The following is a 25,619-nucleotide window of genomic DNA, read 5'->3' on the forward strand; positions in this document are numbered from 1 at the left end:
TAGTAGGATAAAATACAATCCTGCATTGTTTTGTTGTTGTTGCACCCTGAGCTCCATGATGTTAAAGAAGCTGTAGAAAACGTTCCAGTTCTTTAGCGTCCTGCAGGCTCTTATCTAACCTCTCTGTGACCTGTCAGCATGGGGTCCTGTCATCTTATCTTGTTTTTTGAGTTGAATTTTGAAAAGTTTTAATATCAATCATCATTGTTAACCACAACAATGTGTCTTTACGACTAAAACCGCATGTAAAATCTTTCCAAAGGCATGGCTATCAATGGACAGAAGTCAGTTTTCTTCGCTCATGTCGGTTTTCTTAGCTCATTAAATTCTTAATAAGTAACACTGAGAAGGAAGAAAAACATGAACATGAAGAGATTTTCTTGGTTATAATAATTACAATGAAACCGTTGAGTGCATTCAATGTAAAAACACACTGGAAGATGAAATGAGCTTACAATATAAAAACATTTATGTCACCTAATGACAGGGCTTGAGTCACTCCACATTCAATGCATTTAACCCAGGAAGTGGATTTTCTTTAAAAATAAGAAATAAAAAAAAATAAAAGGAACATTAATACAAAAAAAAGACACATGTATGACAACAAAAACAAAACTAAAGCAACAAAAGTCCTCAAAACTCCCAGTTTTCCAAAGGCATTTTGTAATTCTCAACTCAACTTTACATGAAATACCACTGCTACAAACTAGTAGATAACAAAGCTGAAAGAGGAACAAAAAATGAATACATACAGAGATGAGAAGTAATATAAAAAGTAAACATCATGACTTTCACACAAACAAAACGATAAGGTAACAAAACTTTTCATTACACTAGTGCTGTAACAGGACAGGGAATAGTATTCTGCATTCAGGCCTCTTACAGTCCCTTCATGATGAGGAATACCTGCGTGATTGATTCAAATTTTGAAAGTTAAATAGAGACAAATGGAGGTTGTGAGCGTGTTTTTTTTGGCTGATATCAATTTAGCTTAGCCTCGAAATCACACAGTTACTCCTCATCCAAGCGCTGTAAAGCTCACGATAAATAGGCTGCATAGGGAACATCAAAGAACATAGGTAGGCCTGTGTTTGGTTTCATGCATATAAAGAAAATTCATGGACAGCAAGACTGATTGTATCACATAGTGCAAAACCCCTTGGAAGACGTTTGAATTGATCTGTTTTAATACCTCAACCCCCCCCCCCCCCGCCCACAAAAACACCCAATCATATCCCCCCCCGATCGCTTCCAGAGCCAAAGATAGCAGAGTTGTCTTTGTCCATCCTGCCTCAAGGCTTTTGCTACATTACCTGTGATCTATGATCTCGATTAACCGGATGCTGTTGTGTTGTTGTAAAAGATTATAGTACAGCAAACACTTCTTAACCTTACAACCAGAAGAAAACTTGTCTCTGGTTGCTCTCCTCCCTCTCCTGCCCACTTTTTTAATTGTCTTTTTCTTTTATTCCCTCCCCGCTCCCTCACTTTCCAGCAAAGTGAACTTTGGTCTCAGAAAACAGCAGGTTTCAGGATGTGAGCAAGGTATAGTAAGGGTTAACAAGGGCATGTTCACAAATGGGCACTGAACAATACAGATTTTTCTTTTCTTTTCACAAACTGTCAACACCTCTTTTGTGGTAATCCTGACTAATAAACCCTGACCATGACCCTGAGCCAAACAAATCTCTCTCTTCACTGCTCCTTCTGGCTTCCGTCTGTCCTCCTCCACTCCCCCGTTAATCACATCCATACCTCTGTTACTACTTTCAGCATCTTGTATTACTCGAAAATATACTTTTGTTATTTGAATCTACAGCTATCCATCAAATCCTTTATAGACCTGGACAAAAAAATATGTACCTGCTTGCAAGCATTTGCATGATTTGATATTGACTTTATGATATTTGAAACAAGAAACAACTTCAACTCTGGATGTGTCACATTTAAATATACTTTTTACCCAGGTCTGTTGTGTCCTTAATCCTTTAAATCCTTCTGCTCTAGGGCTTGCTTCACTTTCAATTCAATCAGTTCAGGAAGTTTATTTTTTTTAAATCTACATTCAAATATCTCAAAAATGTTTGGCATGTGGAAATAATCATATCAAACTTGTGAGGAAATAATGGATAACAACTGGTCTACAATTGCAGTTTCGGGTGACTTTTTTTTTTCTTTTTGTCTGATTGTATTGAAAGTGAAAGGACTTCCAGTCCTGGTTTCCTCCTCTTCCTCCTGCCACTGCTCCTCATCCTCCACTCCTCAGCGCATCTTGTGTTCCACGTCAGCGTTGGCCATGTTTGAGCCAGGGCTGGGGTCCTGCTGTCGTCTGGACTGGGGAGAGAGAGGGATGGAAGGATGAAAGAAGGGAGGAGAAAAGAGCAGAGGAGGGAGGAGGGAGGGGAGGGCATTTGAGGGATGGCAAAAAAAGGGATCAGAGAGGGAGAGAGAATAAAATTAAGTACAGATTTTCAAATATTTGAAGCCCAGTGAGATTTAGCTGGATCTGTGCAGGGCATTTTATAAATGTCTTTGTTAGCTGCTTTACCATTCATTTATAACTGCTGTATTAACAGTATAATAAGAGCTGTAATCATATATACAATCATATATCTATTTTCAGTAGTTTTAAACAGATGCATAAACATAAATAATTTGTACATGGTTATAAATAGTTCACAAATCTGTAACACTTTAAAAATATTATCAAATGATTTATAAATATCTTGTACCTGAATTTTCACAAATGTATATAAAAACTTTAAACCTCCATCAGTCATGCTTCATTAGACTTTGAACATTTTAAGATATCCTTATAAGTGCCTACTTCTATTTGGTAGTATGTAATAATCCTTTATTACAGTTCTTACACTGATAGTAAAACTTATTAGAGAGTATTAGTATAGCAGCTAAATTATGTCGTCTTTGACTCTGAATTTCTGAAGTCTGAAAAAATAACTCTGATGATGTCATCGGGTGTTTAAAAAAATGGGCTTGACACCAAATATTAGTGTGGGGGAACGTGTCACAAACTGGAGATGTGACGTTTGAAAGAAGTGGCTATTTAGGAGGCAGGGACAACCTAATTAAAGACACTATTGAGTTGCATTATGGGAAATGTAGGATCCAGTGTTTTTGGAGTTTGACCTACACTAGAGTCTAAAAGTCAGGAAATGCCTCAGCACCCCAACTTTACTGAAGTGCAACAAGAAATCACCCCTTATTCATTTTTATATATACATTTATGATTTAAGATTACAATATATTAAATTGTTTTTTACAATGGGTTATAAAGTATTTATAGTATATTTAGTACTCTGTGTACATATGTACATTTACAACTACTGAAGACATATGATTGTACGTGACTATAGTTATATTATACTGTGTTATGAAGCATCTACTCTGTAAACACTTGTTATGAAAGCTTCATTGGAGCAGTTGTAATTGGTGAAGAAATAAACACAAACACATGGCTTTATATCTGCTTAAAGCAACACTATAGTGTGTTTTGGTGTCTTAGAAAAAATTACTAATTGATTATATATGACTTATAAATGATGAATAAGGGCCAATAAGGAACTAATGAGATGAACTGAACTCAGTTTAGTTCCTGGATTGAAAAAGCTATTCAACAAGCAGCAGTTCCACATAGTGTCGCTAGAGGAAGCCAGAGAGCTTTATAGTAACATGGCTCTGTGCTGCTGTTTATACATTTTACTGATGTTGATATTTTAGTCAAGGTAGCTGGCAGACAGACAAGAAGAAAGGCAGACAGACAGACATGGCAGTGGCAGACATGCAGGCTGTCCGACATAGATAAATACACACACACACATTCACACACACACTGGATCATTAGGTCATCATTGGCATGACAAGACTTTTAAACATATTTCATGACTTGCTGTAATGTGTGTATGTGTGTGAGTGTGTGTGTGTTTGTGAGCCCGTGGCATGACCTGCCCCTGCTGTAAAAAATACTTGTGGTTATATGTTTACACTCAAGTGATAGCTCAGCTGTGAGAAATGGGAAGGGCTAGGGGAGAGAGGGGTGAAAAGGGGGGAGAAAGGAGAACGGGGTGAGGCAGAGAGCAGCGCAGACGGAAATGCAGACAGAGATAGTGAAGGGGTCGCTTAGTTCAACTGGAATGCAGTTTGTGTCATCTCAATGACTCACCATAATAGCAACATACACACAGTCACATGCACACACACATACAGTATGTCATACTACCATTTTACCTCCTCGCAGCCAGACTGACTCCAGTATCTGTCTGCCTCCTCTGGAACTTCAGAATTACTTTCTTTTGGATTCATTTGGAGTCACAATAAATACATCTCAACTCTAACCGTCACACGCCAAATCCATCTTTTCTCTGCTACGAAATTGCATATTTGATGACTCTGCAGTACAGTATTGACACCCACAGCCTACAATTAACGCAAGCGGAAGCTTTGAGGCGAATGAGCATCTCAAGCCAACAATTAATGTTGTTTTAGTTTTTAAAAGATTTATTTTTTTTGGCATTTTGGCCTTTATTGGACAGTGAAGAGGCAGGCATGAGACGAGGGAGGATGAATGGGTAGGGCATGCAACAAAGGTCCCTTGCCGGGCTCTAACCGGGGATGTTGCAGTTACGCGAGCGCTCCACAGTTGCCTAACTATTAACAATTTGCATCACTGTAGGTGCAATTTGTAGATACTAGAAAATGAATTATAAAATGTTGACATTGAACATTCCAACTCCGGGATCTTGCAGAATTAATATTAAAGTTATCTTTCTTTTTCTTTTTCTTTTAATAATTTTACCTACCAGATTTTTAAAAAAGAATAATGAATTTATGCTTGCAAGAAAGACTTAAATTTGACTTTTAAATTTGCATGGGTGTTTGTGCAATAACCAACACCACTTTATCTTTACTCTGTTCATCTTTATGTGCCAATTTGCTTCCTGTATAAGTCTCTAAATTGTATTTTGACAGCCTCACTAGCAAAAGAGCACACTTGTTTCTTTGTCGTTCTTGAATGAATCAGATTCAAGGACCTCTTTTACAGCAGCAGGAAAAAGCACAGGTAAAACTGATAACATTTAAGATGGCTCCACTCCAGCAAATGTTGTGTCTGTGGTGACAAAGCTCTGTTCACTTAAGTTTCTTTTTTCTCCTCCTTACTAATTCTTTTTTTAAAGTAGTCATGTCATACTAGGTTGTAGAGTTCAACATACATTCAAGTGATAATTAAATTAAATCATTTCAATTTATATAAATCCAACAAATTATATGAAGTCTGTAGTAATGTGAGTGTGAACACAGAGGGCTTTGAGTGTATGAGGTAAAAAAAAACAAGCTGTTCATAGCTGTGCCTGAAATATCCAGTGTTTTCACTCCGTGCTGTTGCCGCGGCATCAAGGCCTTTAGTAGTGTGTGTGTGTGTGTGTGTGTGTGTGTGGTGTTTGTGTTTGTAAGAAGGGAGCGGTCTTTGCTAATCGTAAGGGCAGAAGAGCTTTCTCTATTGATCCACACACAGATGGAAGCCTGCTGAGCCACTATAGGCTGCTTAACCACAACTCAATACTGGAGAAGTGTGTGTGAGTGAGTGTCTTTTTGTGTACATGTGTGTGTGGCAGCGAATGACAAGCAGATTTGCTGTATCTGCGAGTTTGTGCACATATGCGCCTGAACAGTATGAATGTGTCTGTGAATGGGTGTGTGTTTGTGTGTGTGTGTGTGATGTGTGTAAGTCAAAGCAGGGGGTCTGATGGCGATCAATACTAATGATATATTAATGCTTTCAGTGCCAGCTCATCATTCACCACCAAATCTCTTTCTGCTGAGCACTTGGAGAAGTGCGTGTGTGTGTGTGTGTATGTGCGCGCATGTACTGGAGTTACAAACACATTTCTTCTTGATCTATTGCTTCTCCATCCATCATTCTGACAGATACCTTCTGGCCTTGACTGACTGGAGCATCACTGCTTTCGGATGAAAAATGTTATATCTGCCAAAATGACAAAGCTTCAGGAATTAAGGGGAAAACAACTTTATATTCAGTGAGCACACGTGTAATAACAAATCAATGGAAACATTTAATTCAAGAGGAAGTGTCGAGTCACCCCCAAGCAACATTTTTTAATGTAATATTTATTAATCATAAAGATCTAGTTATGATGGGAGTAAATGTAATTTTGTCTTAAGCTGCTAATATCCTGTAAAATCTATATGTTTTGGTTTGTGTGAGAGGTTTATTATTTGAGAAATGTTTCACAGATGTTTTCTCAGATTTAGATTTTAACTTGATAACCACTACTTGTGATGACTTCAACTTAAATATAATAAGTCCTGTGTCAGTCACAGTCTTGTGTGTGCCCCTGATATGTAACTTATACAGAAATGTGCAAATCCATTTTTTTTTTTACATTATTGTGAATACTGTATGCTGCCATCCTTTTCCTGATTGCCTTACTTAATTCTTTCACATTTCACATGTTTGTTTCATGTCTTCTCCTCTGCCTGACCCTCTGTTCAGGAGAGACTGAAAAGTAGAATATTTTGCAATACAAAAAGAACACTAATTTAGTCCGTCTGTCTTTGTTGTCTATCGGACGGAAAGAAGAAGAAAAACTTAACTGTGTTTTTGAGACAGGACGGAGAGATAACTGGATGGATGAAAAAGTGGGGAGGCGGAAGGAGAGGTGGAGTTCAGACCACAGAAATGCAGAGGCTGAATCTTTGCAGCTCCTCAGCAATGCTCGTCAGTCACACCCAAAGACCCGCTCAGAGCACATCTGCACTGGGACTGCTGTTTCTAAACTCTAACATTCAGTTCATATGGACATATATGATGGGAACATTTTGCAACAACTTGTAAAATTATCTGCAAGGCCATCAAAGTATTTCTGTTAATAATTGAAACACTTTTTTATTTTCTTATATAACTTTGTATGTATTTCTACAACATCCAACATCAATTTTTCACTGTTTCCACGACTTTCTCTGTTTCCTACCCACACTTCACAGAAGTCTCTTCTACAAAACAGATACTAAATAATATACCTATCTACTATGGACACAAATAAATGAGCAAACTCTAAAACAAACGTAAGTCTTCAAACCTCTCCAGGTAAATATGTAAAGTCTACATAATACGGACGTAAATGTACAAAATGTTCCAGGCCTCTGTTTATGAATATCAGCCAAACGGCTCAAGGCAAGCAAGATAAGAATATATGGATTGTGCAATGTACTGTGTATTTATAGAAAGAAAAAACATGTAGATATTTTAGGATGTCTGGCTTTAGAATAGTTTTCATGTAGTTTGTATAGTCAGACTAGAAAGTGTTTTTAATGATGTTTCCAGAGAAGAATTGCAAAAGGCCCATAATTATTAAATAATTAAGAGGAGGAGGGAATCAGATAACTGACCTAAAATTCAATCATATCTGCTCTTATTGGTTTAGACAAAGAAGTTAAAAAAGGATAATATCTGACAAACTGCCACACACATTTTTGGAAGGAATGGACAGCGTAAAAAAAAAAAACAACAACAAAAAAAGCACATGGCTAATTTTGCTTTTAAAGCTAAAGAAGAATATGTGAATCCATTAGTAGTAACACACACACTAACATATTTCCTCCCAGCACATATAATGTTCCAGACTTTAAAGGAATTGTGTGGCATTTTAGGAGGAAGACAGAATCTTGACACCACTCTCATATCTGTACATGGAGTATGACACTAGAACCAGGAGACCATTAGCTTAGCTTAGCTTAGTTTAGCTTAGCATACAGACTGAAAACAGCTAGCCTAGCTCTATCCAGGTTTTAAAAATAACATTTTAAGCATGTTTAAAACTCACAAATTGACATGTTATGTCTCTTAACTTCCTCGAGTCTTGCTGGCACCACGTGGTTGCCAGGTGTCCAGCGGACACTCCAGGAAGTCGCTGTGACCAGCTGCTGGTCGACAGGAAGTAGCTGAAACACATAACCTTCCACATAATTACCACTTTGTTTTTTTTTACTTTCTGTTTGTATATGGATTAAACTAATGATATGTAATGTATTCATTTGTGAGCTTTAAAAGTGCTGGACTTTTTCTTTTAGTTTGAACAGAGCCAGGCTTCATGCTAAGCTTCTCATGACTGTAGCTCCCAAACACACATAAGACTGAAATTGATGTTCTCATCACAAAAGCAACTAAGTATTTCCCAAAACTGTTAACAACTTCCTACTGTATTGTGGGGATTCACCTTATCCCACTGACTGAAGTTACAAAACACACCATCATAGTACACATCTTATGCCTTTTTTCTTATGCCTTGTTCCTGCTGGTGAAAAAGGTGAGTATGATCTAGCAACAAAACTGTCTGTGATGGGACCAGAATATAGCCTAAAGCAATGGGGCACAGTTTCCACTTATTATTGCCAAATCTGAATCTTTTTCAGTGCCAAATCAAATGCCTTTTTGACACACTGTTAAGGGTGTTTTAGGGGACGGGGATGGTACTTATATTGATTCAGAGGGAGACACAAGGTTTTCTTTTTCTCTCAGAGCCTCAGGGAAGAAACATGAGATCAGTCAGACGAAAGACGATCTTCAAAAAAAAGCCTCTCTTTCTTTTCTTTCTTTCCTGTCTTTCTGCTCTTTTCATGTGCTGAGTTCCTGCCTTTCTTCTCTAATTTCTGCAGAACCATGTGCTGCAAAGCTGTGGTAGGTCTTGATGTGTGTGTGTGTGTGTGTGTGTGTGTGTACACGTGTGCTTGTTTCTTCACACTAGCAATGAAATGATCACATATTGCTGCTTCTGTCTCTCACATCACGCAAGCATCAAAACAAACATTACACTGTAGTCATAAAATTCATTAGGAGGTGCATGCACATTCGCACACACATACACACACACATACACTCACACAGTGTAATATACATATACATGTAAATAAAAAACAAAGACAGCTGAATGCATTAAACAGGTGGACACACACACATGCACGTACACACACACATGAGCACACAAACACACATGCGCACGCACAGGATGGTTTAGTGCATGACAGTGATAGATGGTGAGAAATGAAGGACACAGACCCTGTTCTTTTCTGCTGGCTGTCTGTCTGTGTGTCATCAGTCCCAGATTTTAGAAACCACAGGGTCCTAAAAAATAAACAATTTGGGGTTCATTCGTAGGGCGTCAACTGAGGAAGGATGCCATCGATCTCCCCAAAGCCTTGCTGGGAAAGTGAGTTTGTCTCAAGCAATTAAATGTGTTTGGGATGGTTACACGAGTCAAAGCTATAGCGTATACAAGTCTGAATTTGGTTTACATATAAGACGTGGCAAACAACACAAACTGTTAATTCAATTTCAGTAAACTCCATAAAATTTAAGAACAGATCTTTATCTTACATCATGTATAATTTAGTTCATTATTCAATGATCTGTGGCACAAAGCGAGTAAACTACTTTCCCTTCTGAGGCTTTTGGGACACCTGACAAAATTGAATCAGTCATTCAATATTTCAATAATATCAAATCAAATCAATTATCAGATTAGATTTATTGTCAAACTGATCATGCACTAAACCTATGATTCAAAATTCTACCTGAATAATGAAAAAGAAAAGTAAAAAGCACACAAACACACGTCACACCACCCTAAGCCGCCCCAAGCACTAAGCAAAAAAAAAAAAGAAAACAATAACAAAAACACCTACTGGAAATTTGATTTGTGGATATAAAAAAACATGGTGTTATAATAAAAGATTATAGCATATTATGTTAATTTCAGATACCAAATATTTCCATAATCCTTATTCTAATTAGGTTTATGAATTTATACATTTGCAAATTTCCAGTTGGATACATCTAACTTTGCAAAGCCAGCCAATAAACTTGAAATCTCCTGTTTTTTCAAGACATATAGATGTTTTCTACACCTGACTAGATACCACTGGAGTAATCTGAAAAAACATGGCAGGTGTCCAGGAAACGGCAGCTGCCTCGTAAATTATCCACTGACAGCACCGCCTGCATACATTCGAGTCCAGAAGTAGGCTATGCTGTTTCTAGATCGTAACATTTTTATTTACATTGGTTTCTTTATAGAGTAATTTAATAGTAGCTGCGCATGTTGTTTTTGCTGACTCAGGGTTTGGTCAATACACCACTGACTCATCACTATTGGGTGCGGTTACAGGTGCACGAAAGCTGACCACACCCAGCAGAGATGATGGTTTTGGTCAGACGTGCAACAGACTCTAAGTGAAATATTGCTTTTCAGTTTGGTGTTAAGTTACTCTGATGTGACAGTTTGCAGGTAGAGTTAAGGTTACTGATTCATAGCTCTTTTTTTCTAGACTAGAATCTTGCAGCAAAATGTGATTGGATGAGATTCAGAGACTGGCTTTGCGAGGTTAGGAAGCAGATTTGTTCTGTTGCAGTTGGAGCTATACACAGTCCAGTAACAGTCCCAGGCCCTCTCACCTCTAGATCCTCTCTATGTGATCGGTCTCTGTCTTCAAAGTCTCTGGTTCTGCGGCGAGCCTCCTCGAACGCTGCCTGGGCCAAAGCATCCTCGTGCTGCACACACACACACATATACACACGCACAGAAAGTGAGAGTACGTTCAGTTTTCTGGCTCTTCCATGACAAAGACGGTCCAAGTTTATGACCAGGTTATATTTCTTCATCCTTAGAGACTGGGGGTTGATTCCAGGAGGTAAAGAGGAAATAATAACCACAATTGTGGAGTGTAGCTTGTGTGTGTGTGTGTGTGTGTGTATGTATCATGTCTGTGTGTTGATATGTGTAGTTGTGTGTTACCTGAGCCCTCTCTTCATCATACTCCAGGAACCCCATTCCATCCAGCCTCTGTAGGTCGATCCAACCTCTCCAGATCACACACACCCCGTTCAAGATCATAGGAGCCTTTAAATGGACCTAGAGAGAGAGAAAAGGAGAGAGAGAGAGAAAGAGAGAGAGAGAGATATTTTTACATAACCATGCAACATTTTTAGCACATTTTTAGAGCTCTAAAACTCAGCATAGACTCAGCCGAAAATCAACATTAGTTCTCTTTAGTTCCCTTGCTGGCAAGGTTAAAAATCCTTTGATATGAGCAAATATCTGATGTAATCTAATGTTCAGTAACTAATATGGCAGGAAGCTACATGTAAAATAAGCACCATCAACAAAAGACTAAAAGATTACAAGACTGCAGTCTGACGCTTCTCCACAATCATCCATGGATGACTTTGGTCAAATTATTGTCCACTGTTACATTAGCCCAAGGAGAAGTTGCAGTTTAATATGACGTGGATTTTCATAAAGTAATTATAATTCCTAAATCAGAAACCGTCAGCTGTTTTCTCCGAAATAATGAAAAGCTCTGTGTTTGGGAAGTGCGGGTTTTTTTCCTCCCTCCCTCCCTCCTTCCACTCTGACTGCTGTGAAAGAGAAAAACCACCAACTACGTCAAAAACCTCTCCAGCACAATTGAGTGGTGGACCAGTAAATCACACACACACACACACGCATGCATTCATTTACATACGAGTGTCAGTCGAGGTTAGTGCGTCTACGTGTGTGTGTGTGTGTGTGTGTGTGTGTTTGCTGCTGTAGGCTGTTTATATTGTGAATTAAACTGAGCGAAGCAGTCATCAAAAGCAAATATCATATGCCTGAGAGATGTCACTTTTGTAAGTGTGTGTGTTTATTTTATGATCATTGCCAAGGGTCCGTACTTTATTCAATGGACTTATTCACACACTGGCAGCTAATATATAACTTTGTGGTCTTCTAGGAAAATGACACTGGCCTAATAATAACAAAAAAGTACATGAGTTGGAGCTCAACCCGAGTGAGCAGTCAGTCTTTTTTGACCTTGTGTCGTGTGTATTTTGTCTGGGAGAGCAAGACAGCGGGAGAAAGAGCAGAGATAATAGTGAAGAAGTGTTGTAGAAGTGTTTACTTATATCTTAATAACCCTCTTCTCTTTGTCATGTACACTAAGCAGCACAATAAGCCAGCTGTAGACATAAGACAGTCTGCAGCATCAGAGGAGGTCAGGCTTTGTCTCTTTCATGACTCCTGGTTAGGTTACATGGCTGTGGCTCTGTGCCAAGAGGCCAGAAATGCAACCACCAAATATGTGTGTGTGTGTGTGTGTGTGTGTGTGCGTGTGTGTGTGTGTGTGTGTGTGTGTGTGTGTGTGTGTGCCTGTGTGTGTTTATTACCCTGAGGTGAGGGAATGTGCATTACAGAACCTATCCCCTGTTTAGATGTGCCTCTCTGTCTCAGCTACATTGGAAATGTTGCTGCATGAACTCTTTCTCAACATTTGGCAATACAAATATTTTGTTAAGGGGAAAGATTATATTGTTTCTGATGTCAATCAAAGGCACAACACACAATGAGTTAGCTTCTGGAGTTGCATTTGACTCTCTGGAGCTATTTAAGTAACAGTTCTGCCTTTTAACGGGTTCAAAATACATACAGTGTTCATCAAGTGACCTCCAAACAGTTTGTGGCAACACTTTTGTTTTGTCCAAATGTCTGTCTTAAAACATCCGTGTGCTAATTTATAGCATTTTTTTGCCTTCAAAATATACCTTGATTAACTTTAAAGCTGCTATAATCAATATTTTTATATTGACAGTGGATCACATGACTACTTGGACGTGCAATATGACAATATTAGACCATGAGCGATTAAAATGTCTTCACGACAGAGGGATCTTTAGTATTGTTCTACAGTTACATTGCATCAGTTCAGCTCCATGACTCAGCACAGTCTGCTAGCAGAAGGCTAATGGAGAACAGTACATGGCAACATGGCAAGAACATGACTGCACGTCATGTTAATCTGACAGCTGGGCTACAGTTACACACCACCGTTTAGCTGTTAGATTGCCTGCTAACTGGTAGCACTAGCTTCTGTCATGGTGCCGGCTAGCGTGATGTCAGCTCTGGTGTACTGTTTGCTTTTCAGCTATGAAATTAGTTTGGTTTTACTGTTTCACTGCAATATCCAGTCCAAATAGACAGCCACTACTTTTTAACACATGCTTTTGTTTATTTATGGACTTGTTTTTATATGAGTTTTTGTGTTGTTTGTGAGCTCAGACAAATTTCTGTCATTATGTAATAGACAATGGTTTTTTTCAACTATTCAGTAACTTGTAAAATAGTAAACCAACATGAAAAAGAATTGTGATAAGATCGTGATCGTGATCCTACCTGAAAAGAAATTATGATATATTTTTGCCATATTGTCCACCCCTATCTTGTGTTTGAAAGGGTTCTTTCAGCTCATTGTCTCAGTTTTCTGTCTTGCAACTTCACTGTTTTGGTTCTCACAGATTGCGTAGCAGAGTTTTCGGCCACAGGAGACAGCTGATTTCAGACAAAAAGCTCTCAAAATCTACTGTGCAATATCTGCCTGTCACTAACAGACAAAGTTAGCAACTAGCTGACAAACATACTGGAGTCTTTAGCAGGTAAAGAGATACATTCGTCAGGTGGACAAACATACTACAAAAGGAATGCTAATGTTGCTCCATATCTGCTGGATGTATAAATAGGTTTGATAGATAATATGTCAGCGTCAGTGTCCTTAGCTTGTTTCTGCTGCCCCTAAGTGGCCACAAATTCAATGAATGCAGGTTTAAAACTGAAAAGGCTCTCTTTGCTTTAACATGAAATGATTTGTATAATGTCAAATTGAGAGACGCATGAACAAACACTAAACAATGATTTGCACAGGCTTTCAACGAGAGCTGTCTGAATGTGTCTTACAGCTAAATGTGATAAAGGAGCCGATAATGTCATAAGTGATTAAGTTGGAATCTAATTAGCTTTTTTTTTCTTTCTTTTTCTTTGTTTCATTGTCTTCTACTTTCCCACGATGTCGTTTTCGACGATGAAGAGACAGTGAGAGGAAGTGAGAAGCAGTCTGTTTTTCCCAGAGTAGAATGTTTTACGTGGTATTTTTATCCAAATAAACAAGAATTTAGGAATAAATCAAAAAAATCAAACACTACCTCCCCGCTTCGACACACACACACACACAACTTGATTTTTCTGTGTGACACCGGGCAAGCTCCACGTTCCTGCATTTTTACTCTGGCTATTTTTGGACAGCCTCTCACAGGGACCTCTTTTACCACAGCTACCCACACTGCACCGGGGTTGCAGGGGAGACCGCACCCCAAGAGACTGTGGGTTTTTGTGTTTATTCGAGTGAATGTTTTTCTGTGTGTGTGTGTGTGTGTGTGTGTGTGTGTGTGTGTGTGTGTGTTTTACTGCATGTGTGTGTATATGAGAGAGAAAGAGGGAGAAAAAGAGAGAGGTAGAGAGAGAGAGATGGTCTGCATGGTGCTTTTAAAAGAAAGCTTCATTTGGCTTAACAGGGAAAATGTATATGTGTGTGTGTGTGCGTGCGTGCGTGCGTGCGTGCGTGCGTGTGTGTGTGTGTGTGTGTGTGTGTGTGTGTGTGTGTGTGTGTGTGTGTGTGTGTCAGTAAATGGATGTGGGGGTTGACATGGTTCTCTCTCAGAGGAAGTCTGTGGTTGGGCCGTTTCTACATATTTTCCTCTCACACAGACACACACACACACACACACACACACACACATGAAGACTGGAGAACTCTCACACGCTGCAGTGCTCTGTGAATAAAAAAAGGAAGCAGGGTAAAATTCAGTGACAATTCAGACTCTCTCTAAAACCAAGTGTAAGTGAGGCCTTGTTGCTGTATGAGGGGCTAGGCGGGAAGATGAGTGTTTTGTTTGGATTTGTTTGTATCTGCCAGCAGCACAGATGAGGAGTATTCATTTCACAGCTTTTCTACTTACTTTGCAGATTGAGACAGTACACAACATTCAGTTTTCACACTAAATATCTGAAAATGTGCATGTGCCTATATGAATCCTCATCACTTGAGAAATTGAGGTTTTCACACTCGATTCTTTCATATCAAAAGTAACACGTCTGCTAAACCTCTTTTATGTGATATTTTCCCACATGAAATCTGTGTCACATTTTTCTATGCTGTCCTACTTTATGACACCTGACTAAAGACTAGTAGTGTCACATATGCTTTGTTGTACTCTTGTTTCTGGTGTTGCTGTAGAATAACTTAAAAGAAAACCTGAATAAGCCAGTGGAGGGACATAACTTTCCATGAGGGACCAAAGAGGTTTCAGTATCACAATGATGTGAATCGTATGCTATGGCCTTCACAGTCACCAGATCTCAATGCAACATGAGGAATTTGAAGATGTTAGTCAGCACTGTCCACCCCCATCATCACAACGCCAGATGCAGGGATTTCTTGAAGCATGGAGCAGAAGTGGAGAATGTATGGCATGGAGCACTGAAGCTGCTCTCAAAGCTCGAGGTGACACCTTACTATGACAGTTTTAAAGACCCAGTGTCGCAGACTTTTCAACCCAACACTTCTGCTGAGCAAAAACATCAACACACTCCAATACGCTCAGCCTTCATCCGGCAAGTCTACCTCACTGCGTGTGAGAGATAGAGAGAGAGAGAGGGGTACTGTAGAGTGTGTGACGCAGATGTAGAGGGATGTGTTGGCACTGTGCCTCTCATTCAGCCGAGTGCCAACCATCTAGTCAGCACAACTGCCCACTCCTCACGCACACACACATATACGTGGACACGGACGTACACACACACACACGGAACAGTGCCCACGAGGTGAGTGAACACAATGGGCATCTGTGTTTTCAGCCTCGTGAGTTGTGGCAGTATGTCTCTCCCACACACACACACACACACACACACACACACACACACACACACACAACACACACACACACACACGCACGCACACACAAAGACATGCACAGTCTCACATATATAAACACATTCAAATCATTCAAATAAACAGCTCGAAGACTTAAATATGCAACTTTGAATTCCTCAGTCACCACCACTACTCCCCTCTTTTTTTCTTAAATATGAAGATCGTATATGAGCTTTTCTACTTTACTTCTCTTCTATGCTATACGTGTGTATTTTTTCTGTGTGTGTGTGTCTGTGTGTGTGTGTGTCTACTGTCTAAGCTGGCGGCACCAACTGATTTAGAGCAGTAATTATGTTATTATCCTGAAGAATGTTACATCAATGACTGTCAGAGCGTCTGGGAGGCTGCGTGTGTCGATTATATTCAAACAATCAACATCTGTGTGTGTGTGTGTGTGTGTGTGTGTGTGTGTGTGTGTGTGTGTGTGTGTGTGTGTGTGTGTGTGTGTGTGTGTGTGTGTATCATTTAGATTAAGGATGAGCTCTAGTGACTGGCTGGAAATCTGTGTGTTATTCACTCAATAAACACGTGTGTGTGTGTGTGTGTGTGTGTGTGTGTGTGTGTGTGTGTGTCTGAGTCAGCAGCCAGTCAGTCAGACAACTCATGTTCTTTCTTCTTCTTCTTCTTTTTAATCTTATAGAATACCATCTGGAACTTCATCTGATAAAAGATTGCGGTATACTTTCAAGTAAAAAGTGTGAAGTTAAAAAAGAAAGAGAGAGAGCAAACAGCATCAGTGTTACCGGAAGGACAATTCGGGATCCAAGTATTTTGTACATTAATCATGCCTGATTCATGCTCTCCCCTCCACAGCACAATGACACACACGCATATGCACACACACACACACACACACACACACACACACACACACACACACACACACACACACAGCGGCCCTTTCACAGCCAACAACAAAGACATAACAATTCTACTGAACATGACTCCAGCACGGACGTCATGTTGTCTTTTTTGTCAGGAATGAAAGTGAGGGTGAAACAGACAAACAGAAAAAGTGGGGAAAGTGGGGATCTGCATTTCAAATTAAGACTACACCAACAGCCAAAGTACAGAATCAAACTGAAACTGAACTTGAAACACAGCATTAAGCGGTTCATTGTAAGTATGTGTGTAGATTCATTTCACACATTGTTTTACCCTTTAAGTGATGACATAAACAGTATGTGGTTTTAATATAGCATAAAAGCAGAGAAACAACTCTTTCTGGTGGAGCAAGATATCTTTGACACATAATCACCTTTTGATTGATCTTTATGAATGTTGGAATTGTTTATTAATGACAAAGCAGCACACAGATGTGCCAATAACTTTAGAGTTTGTTTTAAAGAATCTGTTAATACCAACCAACCTGTACTCACACTGTATTAAAACACAGGTTCATCATAAACTCAAAAATGCCATTACATGAAGCAAAACATAAAAAATGAATTTAAGATATTTAGAGCTTTAACTTTTAAGCCTCTAAATGTAGATTTTCTGAGACTTTTTTCTTTTTGAAGGAAGTAGTTGAAAACATTAACAGCAAAAGGGGGAGAGGGAGGGAAAAACACAATGAGATAGAGGAGTGTGAGAATCACTGTGTGTGTGTGTGTGTGTGTGTGTGTGTGTGTGTGTGTGTCAGGTGTGACAGCAGCAGGTGGAGATAAAGCACGTTACTGGCCTTCTGTTCCTAATCCCCGACTGAATACAACCCAACGTCTACTGGTCTATTGTCTGACACACAGACACAGACACACACACACACACCCACACACACCCACGCACACACACACCCTCGTCACCTGCTAAGGCAACAGCAGTATAATAGTACGGTACTCTCCACTGCAAGATCACTCTCTCTTCTTCTGACTTCCCACCCTGTAATTATAGGAGCTGCAAAACAACATGAGACATACACACACACCACACACCACACACACACACACATAAATCACACACACACAATGACAGCCAGGTCATCAAGGTTGGTGTTAAATGTGTTGTTGTGTATGCAGTTGAGCCAGATGTGAGAGAGGGGTGACGACGTGCATAATAAGCTGGATCTGAACTAACAACTTCACATACTGTGCGTTACCTACGACATGGTTGACCTTTAGAGATGCTTCCCCCCCCCTACATACACACACATACGCACACATACTCCCCCACCGAAATTTTTAAAAATTCAGCACTTATTTCGTTCACTCCTAAACTGACTCCCAAACAAACTGAACAGAAAGAAAAAGCAGCTGCAACAATCGTATCTCATGGGGTTTTTTTTCAGTTATATCAGTTTCATTTTCAGAATTAAAAGACTGAAAAACCTTTGTCAAGTCATATGTTTTCTGTTCCTAATTACGTGTAATATAATAATTGTTCACTGGTTCACTGGCAGTTTGTATTTCCATTGTGGGCTGAGTGAATTGGCCCCAGTCCCATCTGGGTCTCTGCCTGTAGACATATAATATGCATCATTGCCATGCAAAGTCCTCTTGGTGAGCACCGGAGGGCCAAAAACCACTGTTTGTTCCTATGGCTTTCATAGGCATGGAAATATCATGCAAATCCACACACGGGCTGTAGATAGAGTTACGAAACCAGAGGAAGGTAGAGACAGACAGACAGAGAGAGACAGACAGAGAGATATATAAGAAGATTTATAAATGAACTTCATAAACAATCTTAACGTCATACTTCTGTTCTTTTTGAATCTGATTGTTGAGCTGATTTTGAATGTGATTGAGCATGATCAGACTGATCAGACCATGCTGGATCAAGTCTGTTAAACTTTTGGGAAGTTGGTGCTGATATCATACAAATGTGTGGTTTTAAAGGATTCTTATCATTTGTCCAGTCTAATGAGATAGTAGCTATTATTTTATAATCCATTTTGTCAGGTTTTAGTTCAGAGCAGGAGCTCAGCACAAGTTTACTTCCTTATTGAGTTTATGGTGCTCTTTTTTGATGAATGCCCATTTCTGCTTTCTTACAGGAACATGTGAGAACCACCCAAATCTTGTGTTCTCACAGAATTTGGGTAGTCTGGTGATGTGACTGTAATCATAGTCTACCCTTTCGCCTAGTGCATTGTCTCCGTAGTTACTCAGTGGTTGATTATGTGCTCCTTTCTAACTGTAACACTAATAAATCTGGATTTGTTGGTGGAAACAGTCTGTGGTAGTTTGTTCAGTCTTTGTAGGTTTCAGACTACTTTAGGGGAAGAGTGTGGTTTAAACTAAAAGGTCAACACAACCTTTTAAAAATTCAACCAAGACTAAACTGCTTTTGGTTGCCTAAACATGGCCATAAAAACATGTATTATGCTTTAGTTCTGTGAGGGAGATATTGTTGGAAAACAAGTACAATACGTTAACAGCGAACAGTTTCAGATACGCTCAATAAAAACATGTCTGTGTTATGTTTCCTACAAGACATTAACTGTCTGACCAATTGTATATGAGGTCTAGAGTGAGTACTTTATTCTCCTACTGTATGCTGAGGTCAACATTCCTTCATATTGTAATATTAAACCCAAATCCAGAAAATAGACCAGGGGGAACATGAAAATCATGTTCCTGTCCTTTTGAGGACATTTGAACTTCATACAGGTTCAAATATTTGCAGACACACAAACACACACATCCAGGTGAGTTGTGTTGCATTCTTCACTCCAGCTCAGCAGACATTTACTGGAAGAGAGGGACTAAGAATAGAGGAATGGAGCTGACACACACATGCTGGATTTCACACCAGACTGACCTCTCGCACTAGTTTTCTATCTGAACCTTGTGTCTCTATCAGTAGTTTTTGTACCTCAAGTACACACAAACACAGTATGTCTCCACCTTTACCTTTTATGTACAAATGCACTTGGATAGAGATGCACACGAATACAAAGACATGATACCAGCATAAATCAGTAAGTGACACGCACGAAAAGAGCATATAAACAGAGGACCCTGTCTGAATGTGTGCTGCAATGCATTGTGGGAGTGGGTGTGGTCATTGATCTAAGGCCTGGAGCAGGAAATATGAACCCCTGTGGGAGGAGATGGCGTGCAAATGTGTGTGTGTGTGTTTTCAGGGAGGAGGTTTTGTGGGACACTAACATCAGCAGGGAGATTTTGAGGAAAGTTCATTTATACTCATTGAAATGAAACAAGCTTCATTAAAATGTACTTAGAAATCAGCGAGGACACATGAGATGTAAAACACAACTGCACAAACATACATATGCATGCACACAAACACACACACACACACACACACACACTCTGTCTGATGCGGAGCAGCAGTAGCAGAGGGAACCAATTAGTGGTCTGGCTTTGATGATGTCACTGACAAGTCACGCACTGATGGCACAGCTTCCGTTCAAAAAGGAAACATAATACCACACACTGTGCGCACAGGCAAGCACACACACACACACACTAATGGACTGATGTTAACATGCATGTGACAGAGGAGAATCCTAGTGGCTTCTCCTGATGACTAAATTACAGGGCAACAGAAGTGACAGGTAAGAAATTATCTTTAGATGGTTTGTGTGTGTGTGTGTGTGTGTGTGTGTGTGTGTGTGTGTGTGTGTGTGTGTGTGTGTGTGTGTGTGTGTGTGTGTGTGTGAAAGAAAAAGATTACTGGCATGGTAAGCCAAAATGGAAAATATGTCTACAGTGTAAAAATACCAGGAAATAAAGTCCATTGTAATAATTTCTTTTTTGTGTGTGTCTACTACAGCATACATAATATATCTTATATTGTTTGGTTTTATGATTCATGCGTCCTCTTTTGCATTAATTTGGTGGAATACTACTAGATATCCATTCATTTCATCAGCCAATCAAATCTTATATTAAGGTCATGAGTCTATCATACGGTCACACTGAGCCTGACACTGAGCCTGATTGCATCCTGCTACACGACACAAGAACCATAGACTCTGAACAACAACCCACATTAGCTTTCTTGCTAAGGTTTCCTCCTTCACTGGGTGAGTTTGAAAGCTAGATAGCTAATTGCTGCTCAGCTGCAGGACGTTAAACAGCATGTAAACATACCTACAAATTCAACTTCAACACTTTTAAATCCAGGTTAAAAACATTTCTCTTCTCCTGTGCTTATGATTGAGCTCTTCTAAAGCACTTTACATTTTAATCTTCCATTTGCACTCTATGTCCTTTTAATGATTTTAAAGCTAATTTATTATTTTATGCTGCAATCATTTTATTTATGTCTTTCTATTTTTCTGTACTTTGTTTTTTATTATGGGGGGGGGGGGTTAATTGTATGTTTTAAGTTTCTCAAATGACATGTTTTTCTGTTTTATGTAAAGCACATTGAGTTGCCATTGTGTATGAAATGCGCTATATAAATAAAACTGCCTTGCCTTGCCTTCATACCTGTTCGATGTTATGTTGGTATGATTCTTACTCTTTGATACCACTGCTAAGAATACACTATCTGTCCAAGAATGGTTAACTAAATGTGGTTATTTATCCTGGAAGCTGCTCACCTTCTCCAAATATTAAGCATAGTGTACAACTCCGAGTCTCTGAATATGTCCTGTTTTGTTTACCAGAAAAAAGTTTTAATGTTGTCTTCTAACTGGATCAGAGAGCCAGGTTTATGAGCTGTAAACGTTTGTTAAAAGTTACCATTAATGTGTTAAGAATGTACATTGAAATCGAGAAGTTATTAATGGGTGTTTTTATCAATAACTATGCAATACTGTTTACATCTATCCTGCACAGTACCACAATAGTGGCCAATCAGTTTATTCTAGGTGTGGAGCTGCAGTGCTGCAGAGGTACAATAAAATATTTACACAGTTAACCGACAGCTGTGTCCATATTTGCTGTATTTTCTTTTGACTTCTTGAATCTGAAACAACTTTTGTTCACTATTACAATAGTGGTATTTAATGTGGCATGGTGGGCCAAGAACAGAGAGGAATTAGGAGATGAAAGTTGTGGGGGTGACTGTTTGTGGCATTATAAGGTCAGTATTGAGTAGTATTACTCAAGATCTTATTGGAATATAATCATTGGGTTGATACAAGCCCAACATCATTGACCATGCAGGTTTAGAGGATTTTACTTTTTTGATTCTATCTGGATGGTTAGAGGTGCTCAAAGTGAAAAAAACAACCATGGTACTGAAAACCTATGCAACTACTGCACATGGTGAATACAGTAAAAAAATAAAAAAATAAAAATAAAACACACAAGAGTTTGACTGTGTTCATGCATATACAGGAAATGGTGCAAATACCTAAGTTTGAGAACACATGAAGGCCCACATGTGCATTTCTAGTTCCTGGGTTTTGTGTTTGAGCTCCTCCCTGACAGCCCACCCTCCTTCATCATGTAGTTGACAGACACTCGTCTGCTTCTCATTTAGTCCCCCCCGCACCCCATGACCACTAATCTCTCTCTGTCCCTTTCTACTTCTTTTCTCTCTGTTTTAGATTTTGTTTACTGTTCATATATTTGTGTGTTTTTTTGTGTGTAGGCATGCATATATTTGTGTGTAAGGCTCAGCAATCAGTCTGGCGCCACTATCTCATCAGCATGTGGTAGAAATGAGAAATCACACACATACACATACACATACACCCACACCCACACACTCATATAGAGAAACAACCTTCAACACTGAAACTTGCACAGTAATTCCTGCGGTTTCAACCTTGTCTAAAGTCACATCCTCAGATATGACTTTTCCACAAGGAAATGGTCACTACTGGAGCCAGTTTCCAGTTTCCAACCAGATCTCATCCTGCTCCAAGTGCTTTCATGACCAAAAAAATTGTTTGCGGCTGGCAAAATCAGCTCTGTTGAATCCTCTTCTCCCCTGACACTTTAGTTAAAATGTAATAAGAGCATAATGGAAATGAGCAGTAACTGTTGCTGAGCTGCTGTCATGTTAATCAGTTTAACATGTTTCACCAGCAGCACTCCACGCTCAACTACACTCTGAGCATATTTGGTTCCCTGTTGGCTTAAAAACTTCACGGTTCAAATCAGGCACATAAAAGAGACTGGTACCTTTGTTTTATTTTTTTTTTTAAAGTATGACAGATACACTACAGCATCCCTGCTTCTGAAGGAAGTATATTACATTTTCAGACGCATATTAGAGTTGGTTAGGCAAGCTGGAGGGATAAAGTGCAGTTCAGGAAGGAAGGAAAGTCCAGTATCTGTTTTACCTAAAGGAAACAAAGAAGCTCAGCAGCTTCACACAAAGGAAACCACAAACAAAACTCGATAGATGACAACTCATGAATGAATGGAGGGAAAGAGTGTTTGAACACATTCACAATGGTGACAGATCAAAGACTTAATGAACAAGTGAATGCAAAAACCCTTTTACCAACCAAGAGGAATGAATGCTGAGTTCATGTCAATGTCACAAAGAGCAAACCTTTACAGGAAAATGCTTCTCAGTGATGACAAATGTGATGTGCCTGGATCAACAAAAAAAAGCAAAATATGTAATATGCTACAGTCTCCGTTTTAGAAAACAGTCCTGAAAGATTAAAAATTGCCTAAAAATTGTGACAGAGATGAATATAGCTTACATTGTACATCTACTAGAACACTGCTGTCAAAATGTGGATGTCATTTGCACCTTGTCCTTCACACATTTTTAACACCCATCTGTTAATGTGATCACTTTAGTGCTTACTGCACTGACAACCACGTTTTGATATGAACATCTGTTAATATGCATGTGCTAATCTTCCTTGTAATTAATAATGCAATTAATTAATAATATAGTCAACCAATTACACTGTGCGGAGGATGTAGGACTTTACACATCTGCTTTTTCATAAAATATGTCTGTATTTATTGGATTATTTGTGATGTAAAACTTTAACAAATATATCTTGTTAAATCTTTATAACTTTAGTCAGGACGATGATGGAAGTCATCCTAAGATTAAACCTCTTAAACCTCTCTGACTTATGCTAAGCAGCCAAACATCGCTCAGAAAACTTTATTTTGGACAAAGTTTCAGAACATTTTGAATAAAGTAAATTTTATTGTGAATAAAGTGTTCTGCTAACTGTATAGGCCTAAGCTAAATATGAAATATATATGAAAAGCAAATTGAAATGTCACAAAGGCACCTAGAATATATACATTTTGTCTCAGGCCTTGTTTTGAATAGTGTACTCCTTGTGAACTTCCTCGTTTCAATGAAAAGCTGGAAGAATCTGTCAGTGTGGAATAGGATGATTTTTTCTAAGAACAAAGGAAAAATCTGCATATTGACAGATTAAAAACACGACCTTTCAGACAAAGTTAGCTAGTAGCCAAAAAAGATGTTCTTTCTCTTTTCTTTCATTTCTCTATTTTAGTATCACGGGTAGAAAAAAAAGTCTTTATCCAGCAATGGCCTCAATTCTAGTCACCAGAATCATGTCTGACTTTTAAGGAAATACACATTATTGTATTATATTTTTATATTCCAGAGCAAACCAGTCGAGTACCTGGTGTAAAGGAGCTAACGTGAACCCGGCTAACTGGAGAGATTTTTAAATATAATACATACAGGCACGAGTTACTGTGGGAACCTAGTTTTGAATACTTGTTGTTAATGTCCGAGCTTTAATGAAAAGTTGGAAGAAGCTGATACAGTCACTGTCGGTTTTGAATTGGATAATCTTTTTCAAGAACAAAATAAAAACCTGCATAATAAAGGATTAAAACGTGACCTTTCAGGCAAAGTTAGCTACTACCCTAAACAGATGTTCTTTCTCTTTTCTTTCATTTCATATCATGGGTGTAAAAAAATGTCTTTATGACCTAAATTCTAGTCACCAGAATAATGTCTGACTTATAAGGAATTACACATTATTATATTTTTATATAGCCAGAGCAAACCAGTCCAGTTCCTGGCACACAGGAGCTAACTAAGCTAAGGAGCTAACGTGAGCCCGGCTAACTGGAGAGACTTTTAAATATAATACATGGCAGCACGAATTACTGTGGGAACCATTTCATTCAGAGTGTTTCAGTTCAGCTACAAAATTGAAACCCTGTAAACTGAACAAACTACAGCAGTCTGCTGTAATTAAAGCTGCTGGTAAACAAGCTGCTGATGCTACAGTTCAAGCCTACAACAGGGTTAATGCTCGCTACCACGTTAGCTGCTAAAATTAACCTTGTGCACAGCTGGCTCCCATTAGCCTGCAACGACACAGAGAGCCTGTACTTCTACTCTTTCTCTGTCTCTCCAACACACACACGTATACACACACACAGAAACACACACACACACACACACACACACACACACACACAGACTTGGCTATCCAGTCGCCAAGTTTAACCTGGCTGTGCTACCCTTTTGGTTTGGCACCGTCTGTGTTTGGAAATGAAGGTGGGAGAGAGGGAGGGAGGACTGGAGGGGGAGAGCGGACGGAGGGAGGATGGCAACGAGTGAAGGAGGGGAAGATAAAAGGAAGGAGTGGGGGGATGTAAGCAGAAAACACAGGGAATGGAAAGAAGGAAGAATGGAGGGATAGAGAGACAGACATGCAGTGTGGATGTTCATATAAATTGCCACAAGAATAACAAACAGAGAAAAAGGCAGGGGAAGCTGAAGGAAAGAAAATATGTAGAGAAAATAATACAAAGAAAGAAAGAAAGTGCTTTAGGCTACCAGTATCCAGGTAGCCTGTATTGAATCATAGCTCATGAGCCGCTGTCTAATCTCTCTCTATTACATTAAGTTATCTTTTTCCTGTGTCATCCCCGAATAAATAAAAATGAGCAACATCA

General features: G+C 39.1%; 1 protein-coding gene across 4 annotated transcripts in view; it reads right to left on the minus strand.

The window, feature by feature from the left end:
- Positions 1 to 1,514: 1,514 nt before the first annotated feature.
- cbfb (core-binding factor subunit beta) overlaps positions 1,515 to 25,619 on the minus strand; it is a 33,451-nt gene continuing 9,346 nt past the window's right edge. Inside the window, exons 4-7 of one of the 4 annotated variants that reach the window (XM_053319017.1) lie at positions 10,827 to 10,943; positions 10,487 to 10,582; positions 9,092 to 9,157; positions 1,515 to 2,329 (exon numbers count right to left, since the gene is read on the minus strand). In XM_053319017.1, coding sequence (XP_053174992.1) covers positions 9,128 to 9,157; positions 10,487 to 10,582; positions 10,827 to 10,943 — 243 coding nt within the window. In that variant the 3' untranslated portion in view covers positions 1,515 to 2,329; positions 9,092 to 9,127. Of the gene's footprint in view, positions 2,335 to 9,091; positions 9,158 to 10,486; positions 10,583 to 10,826; positions 10,944 to 25,619 lie in introns of all 4 variants that reach the window. The other 3 variants (XM_053319016.1, XM_053319015.1, XM_053319014.1) reach the window with 3 other exon arrangements.

The sequence above is a fragment of the Scomber japonicus genome, chromosome 5 (assembly GCF_027409825.1).
Source record: "Scomber japonicus isolate fScoJap1 chromosome 5, fScoJap1.pri, whole genome shotgun sequence".
In the NCBI taxonomy this organism is placed as follows: domain Eukaryota; kingdom Metazoa; phylum Chordata; class Actinopteri; order Scombriformes; family Scombridae; genus Scomber; species Scomber japonicus.